The sequence below is a fragment of the Notothenia coriiceps genome, unplaced genomic scaffold (assembly GCF_000735185.1).
Source record: "Notothenia coriiceps isolate Sejong01 unplaced genomic scaffold, NC01 NC01_scaffold00017228, whole genome shotgun sequence".
NCBI lineage: Eukaryota > Metazoa > Chordata > Actinopteri > Perciformes > Nototheniidae > Notothenia > Notothenia coriiceps.
This window is the reverse complement of record NW_011349929.1, coordinates 2,518-9,499: the sequence shown is the minus strand read 5'-3', so window position 1 is coordinate 9,499 and position 6,982 is coordinate 2,518. Positions and strand designations below refer to the sequence as shown.

The 6,982-nt window shown below is 40.4% G+C and overlaps 1 protein-coding gene across 1 annotated transcript in view; it reads left to right on the top strand.

Annotated features, from left to right (window-relative positions):
• Positions 1 to 6,982, top strand: part of LOC104950210 (transducin-like enhancer protein 4) — a gene marked incomplete at its 3' end in the record, with an annotated part of 14,817 nt that overhangs the window by 5,998 nt on the left and 1,837 nt on the right. The window contains exon 5 of the mRNA XM_010776695.1: positions 6,248 to 6,310. Coding sequence (XP_010774997.1) covers positions 6,248 to 6,310 — 63 coding nt within the window. The remainder of the gene's footprint in view (positions 1 to 6,247; positions 6,311 to 6,982) is intronic.

Genomic DNA, 6,982 nt, shown 5'->3' with positions numbered 1-6,982 from the left:
TTGTGGTGGTGGAGATATTGATGGGGAAGGGGGGGGTGTGTTGTCGAGCCTCAGTCCCATTAAGGCAGCCGACCTCCGCTACCAAGTGAATTGCTAATATTGCTTGTTTAGCATTTTCTGAGGGTAATAGGCCCATTGATTTTTGGCTCTGCTCTGTTTTATTTACACAGAGGGGCTTTGGTGCACTCGTTAAAGAGAAATTGACTCATTGGAGGAGAGGACGGACAGGGAGGCAGAGAGGGGGGAGAAGGGGGAGAAGGGGGAGAGGAGGGATAAGGCGGGAGGATCGTATGAGGGATGTAGAGCATGGGACTGAGCTGCCAGAGGACAGCTAATCAATTGCAAATTAGCGAGGCTGAAAGGGAAATAAAGCAAGCGAAGGATTGGGAGAAAAAGGGAAGGAGGAGGGAGGAGAAAGTGGTGAAGGAAGGAAGTAATAAGACGTTTTGATACTGAAGACCGACAGTGTTTTCAACAAGGCCTGACAACTCATTTTACAGCGGCGGATAGGGAGACATTTGTTTCATTTTGAGGATTTTGGTCACGTAATGTCTTACTTCTAGAAAATGCAGTTAGAAACAAGATTAAAAGCTCACTGAAACCTCTGAATTACAAAAAATATGATTTAAATAACTTATTTACTGATATTTTACAAATGTAAAGTATTAAAAAACAGATTAAGATTTTACTTTAAATGTAACTTCTGAATGTACATGAGGGTGAAATTGTGGCGGATTGGAGGAGAATAAGGCGATGCATTTTTGAGGTTGGGCCTACCAGCACATATAAAGCACAACGATTACCTACATCTTTGTATCTTGTTCCCAAAATAAACCAAAGACAAGTTGCAGTTCTATGGATGTGACGGACAATTGTTGGCTTGGTGGTGTAGTGCCTTTTTTGACTGGTTATATTTATGTAGCTGTTAAAGATATACTGTTTAACATTTACACATCAAAATGTCTAAAAAACTAGACCCATATTATATTTATTGATTTGTGTACTTACATTATCCTGAATGTTTCCTATAGATTTCAAATCTAGATACATTTGTTATTATAATGAAGGTGCACAAAACCAGCTGCTAGAAGCTGTCATAAAATGTAATTTAAAAAGGAAATATTGGATCTTTTTAACTATATTTTAATCAGATGAATAATCTTTATTCATTGGACATCTGGATTTTAAGATATCAGATGAACAAGTTGAGCTAACTTTATCGGTTAGCTCCAGCTTCTCTGCCCTGTATCCGCCTGGAAAATAATTATTCTTCGACCTATAGACATGCAATTTGGACATTTGGCAACACATCGATATAAAGTAAAGTAATTAAAATCCAGAAATAACCCACTGGCACAATTATTTGCTTTTTTATTTATGTTGGCTAATTATATCAAGACTCAATGTTTTATTTGTTACAGTTAATTAAGACTCCATGACTGACCCTCATGGTAGGGGGAAGAGAGGGTTTATTTTAAACCTTAATAAGGTTAATAAATACTGCATAATCTTCATTAAGCACTCATTCTGAAGCTTACATTGTCTGTATAGCATCCTTTGTTTTTTCCTCTCCGTTCTTACCTACCTATGAAGTGGTGTCTTTCACACACCCACTCACAGGCAGTCACAAAGGAGTTCAGCATTTATATGGTGGGGTCCATTAGGGTGTATTAGCTGGTGGTGAAAAGTCGTGCTGATGGTGTGCTTACAAAGATCCACAGGGGAGATGGACATTTGATCTTCTATCTGACCCAGTCTGATTCAAGGCTCCTGGCTGATCTAATTTCTTTGTTGTTAGGAGTTAAAGGGAGAGTATTTGAGCTGTTGTTTCCTTTCTTTTGGGAAACATGTTTGGTGATCAGTTGTTATTGCTGGGATCTTATGCTGTCATCACAAAGAGAGTACCGTAGTCCAAGAAGCTAAAAGATAGCAAGTAGGTGCTCTCAGGTAAACAATGAAAGCATATTCAGTGGCGAGCTCTGTAGTAGCCCTATTTTTCTCACCTCAAAAGGCAGATCACACCATTTATTGCATGTCGTTGATCTGATCACAAGGGGCAAACCACAAAATAAGAAGCTTGATGTTGTACAGTTGCTCACTGGCTTTTCTCTTTTTTAACTGAAGGAGCATTTTCTCCAGCAACTCACACAGAGGGTCGCAGAAATTCAGCGCACATGACCTGGCCTTTGAGGTTACCAGGCTTTATGTGACCACACAGTCCTTTAATCTAGCAATAAGCTCCATGAATCAAACAGAGTTTGAGTCCTAACCTTAGAGGACTCTCTGGCACGTCGTTTCTTGTTATTTATTCACTGTGGAGACGGTGACAGGTACAGGTCGAAGTCGAGGTATGCTCGCTGAAGGAAAAAAAATCTCTAGGTTTAAAAAACCAGGACTACTTTTGTTTTCTCTCCTTGGTCTCTGTAGTGTGAACAGACATGTAGGCTGCACAGGCTGACATCTCCTGCACTCTGTCCGACATTCACCATTGTCTGCCATTGATGTAAAATGTCACCTGAAATTGGTTGTGTTGCCTCGTAGAAAAGCATCTCCATTTCCTTGTCTGCTCCAGTGCTTTTGTGTCTTTGTCCGTGCCAAAACCTCAGGGCCAATTCTTCAAAACGAATCGATTGGAGGTTCAGCGTATAGTTGTAATGGAGATCCGTATCTTTACATTACAGCTTTAGAGTCGTTATTTTTACACAGTGTGTGTATATCTGACAGTCTTTCAAAAGTATGTTGTGGTTTGAAGTAATTCATTTGTGCAACTGATGATTTTTGTAATATAAAGTAACTTTTTAACATCTGTTTTAATTGATCAAATGATGACTTGTTCCTTAACAAAAGTAAAGAATCATAAAATAAATAGAAAATATTAGATTAGATTAAATCATATCGTTACAATAATAAGTAATCTAGCATTGGATTTTCTGTTGATTGTTTCAGCTCAAATTTAAATCACTACAAAATCCATGCAATTGTATTGTATGATGTGCTGTTATAATAACTTGGTAGATAATTACCAGATACAAATGTCTTTAAACAGAGAGCAGGAAGTTTGCATTACTTTATGTCAAAGTTAAGTAGTTTGGTGTAGTACAGTTTAAATACACAATGTAAAATGTCAATATTACATCAAGGCAATAACCAAATGAAATGAAACCCCACCCCGTCTTCCTCCTCACTTCCTGTCAGCTTTATCATAGGGGTATACATTGCCCCCAAATACTTGTGCTACAGAGCCATCTTTGGGAGTATGATATGTTGCAGCAAAGTGTCCAAGCAGATATGGCAACATCTCCCCCAACCGATTCTCACCTCTAGCTGTCTACCGTCCGTTCACTGTGTCCTTCAACAGTCATAGAGGAAGCAGTGTTTTCATTCACTTGTTAGGGTGCAAATACAGAGCATGGCCTTATTTGCCCTCAACACATCACACTGGATACCCCTGAGCAAGGCACTAAACCCCAACCAACTAATAAACAGTCAAGTTTCCCAGAGACTAATATGTACCGGGCAGCTCCCCGGTGTGTATGAATGTGAAGCAGAACCAAGCTGAAAAAGGGCATGTGTGCACAGCAAGTCTTCACAGGATAAACTTTAGATATAAAATGAAAATGTCAGTGTTTTAGGTTGTGTGTGGCAGAGTGAGTTGCTGTGTTAATCACAGGTAAGTTGGACTCCCTGGAGTTACCAAACTGCCTGAAAAATGGTTCCCTAAGTCTACTGATAGCTGGTGCTCAGACATCCTGTGGTCATGTGTCTTACAATATATATGTTTGACATGTATTGCCTCTTAAGTGTTGTCTGCCAATCACTCACTTATAAAAGCACAACAGCAGACCAAACGGAATTCCTGAGATGTTTAAGAGTATTACTATTTTCTGACCAGTATTTGTCCATAAGTGAATCATCAACATTGAATGAACTAACTCACTAGAATCTCTTCAGTAAATGACCACTCAAATCTGTGGAAATGACTGCAAATGTACGCAGAGTGGAAAAGGATCAGCATGAAGCTGTGTTATTCCCCTCATGTTTGTTTTTACCGTCTGTCTGCTGTCTGGTTATGGTGAACATCGGTGCACTTCTTCTAGCTACTCATCTATTCTGAAGCATACTCTTAAATGGCAAAACCTTTGCAGGGCTGCTGCTTCTTTGCCAGAGCACACATCTTATACCTGAATAAAAATCAGTACAACTATCAGCCCTGGACTGCTGATCTGTGCTTAAGTATTAATCCTAATATGTTAGAATAAACGGTATTTAAACTGTACTGTAAAAGTGCAGGTGGAGTGATTCAATAATTTAGGTCCTCTTCACTTGCATTTTCAAAGGATCTATCTGGAAGCTATAGATCTCTAGTGTACAGGTTTTGCTTTGTTTCCTGTTTCTGACCTTCTCACCTGTCTTGAATTTTTCTTGTACGCTTTTCAATACTGTTGCCAACATGTAAGCCTGTTCATGTCCTTGGCCTTCAGGAAATTATCCTTGGTCCTAGCTTGCCTTAGGAGTATTTTCTGCATTTGAGTCACTTTGAGTCACTGACACAGGGTCTTATAACTTGTGCTTTTCGTGGTTTTAGTAGCTACCGTCATCTATAATTCCATTCCCCCGATTGTAGCGATCAACATACGAAAAGGGTTAGCGACACGGGACAATGGGTGGAATTATTGCATTTTTTTTTCAAACCCCCTTTTTCTGCCACTGCGTCAATTAAACTCTGAAATTGGCAGTCAAATCAAGCTCGTAAGATACAATAGTCGCCTATTTGGGGGTCACCCCTAGAACAAACTGCTGTTGGCTCTGGAAGTCATAATATTTAAAAAAAAATCAGTATTACAGGAGTGACCGAGAGTTCTCCAACCATTGTGCTTACGTGACCTCTTGAGGATATACTGTAAATTATAGTTTTAGTCTTACAAAAAAAAGAAATGGTGTTTATCCTTGTGTTCCATTTAGTGTGTGGTTGAGTGCAAGTCTGTGTCTCCTTTTGTGTTTGTGTTTGGATTAGAGTTGCACTACTAGCACTCCCTTTGGGACAGTGGATCAGGCAATTTCCTGTAAAAAGACATACCTACCTGATGTGGAGTGAGAGAGAGTGCTGTATAATCTTTAAAAGCCAACCCTTGGGTTTAGTAAAAACATCTGATGAATACAGAGAAGGCTGTGGAGGTGTGCACCTGCCAGTGCGCACATGGTTGTGTTTTTGTGTAGCATCCTGGTGCAGTGAGGTGTGTGCGTCTGTCTGAAGGGTTTGTATCCATGTGAGGTTTGCTTTCATGGCCTCCGGGGGCTTCTGTTACTGCTGATACCAGAGCAAAGTTCACCTCTGTCAAGGTTATACACATGAAAGAAGCCCTTGACAGGATACTACCGCATTGGACTTGGAGACATAATCATATTTCATTATGGCTTTTTTCAGTAGATTGGTCTTAATTTAGCTGATTAAAACAAATCAACAAAAAAGGTCATAAAGAGTTACTAACTCCCTCGTTGGATGACATGTAACAACCTTCTTTTTTGGTCAGTGTGAATAATTTCCCTTTGTTCAGGCTTCTTGGCAGAACATCTGCTTTACTTTTAACATTGAATAATAAAGTTTCTGAGAGCACTTTCTGTGACGCTTGTTTTTTTCTGTTTTGGTGACATTGGTGCTAAGTGCTCATTACCGTGCTGCCTGTGCACTGCACTTTCCAGAGATCATCTTTGAAACACACAGTGTGGGTGGTACTTTGATGTCTTTTATCTTGCAGTTTTCTGCACATGAAGTTTGAGTTTCTGGTGTTTTTTCTCTTTTCATGGCCTTTGCTACGCAGACTTCCAATCACAGTTCATGTGTTTATTAAATGCTTAATTTAAAAGAGCCCATGTGGAGTTTTTGTAAACAAACTAAAGTTATGTTTACATTCGGTGCTACTCATTACAACCAATTGTGTGTATCCTCAAGGTAAAACGAATGTATGGATTGTATATCCTTCCTCATTTAGTCTCGGTAGGCCTCAGTTCCTGTGAGACAAAAGATTTTCCTTGGAAAAAACCCGCCAGACATGATGTTTCTAACACCCAACGTAAAAGCTTTCAACAACTGAGAATTCATCAAATTGTTTCACATGAGCTGGCTATCATGTAAAGAAAACCAATGTGAGCTATTACTATAATGTTTAATTCATGTGAAGAAGACAACGCCTCCTTGTCTGAAGTTGAAAATGATTGTGTTGTGTGTGCCCACCTCTCTGTCTTGCAGGCGGAGATCGTCAAGCGGCTGAACGCAATCTGCGCCCAAGTCATCCCCTTCCTCTCTCAAGAGGTAAGACTTAAAACATGCCTGTCGCTGTGAGTTATGACAGAGGTGGGTGAGAGAGAGAGCTGAGACACACACACACACACACACACACACACACACACACACACACACACACACACACACACACACACACACACACACACACACACACACACACACACACAGATTATCCTAGGCTAATCCTCCCTGCTCGGGATAGGCTGATATGCTCTGAATTTATTAAATGTCTCCCACTAACATATGCAGGAGCCAGCGGCTTAGAGTGTGTGCGAGAACAATCTTTTGTGTTTAAGCTTATTTGGTTTAGTGTGTGTGTCCACCTGCATGCACATAAAGTACACTGTGTGCTTGTACAGAAGTGGGAGTCAGAGGTGTTTTTAATAAAGTATGTTTATTATGGAATATTTTGGTGTGTGTCCTGGTTCTAAAGGACTGTGTGTGTGTGTGTGTGTGTGTGTGTGTGTGTGTGTGTGTGTGTGTGTGTGTGTGTGTGTGTGTGTGTGTGTGTGTGTGTGTGTGTGTGTGTTTTGAGGTGTGGGAACAGCGGGAAGGAGTGAGTGTGGACTCCAAAACTCTCCTCCAGATTAGCCATGGATTAGGAGGGTTTAGGGTGGATTAGGAATAATGGCATTAGACTGCGGTGCTGCTACACAGCCCTGAGGCCCGCAGAGAGGG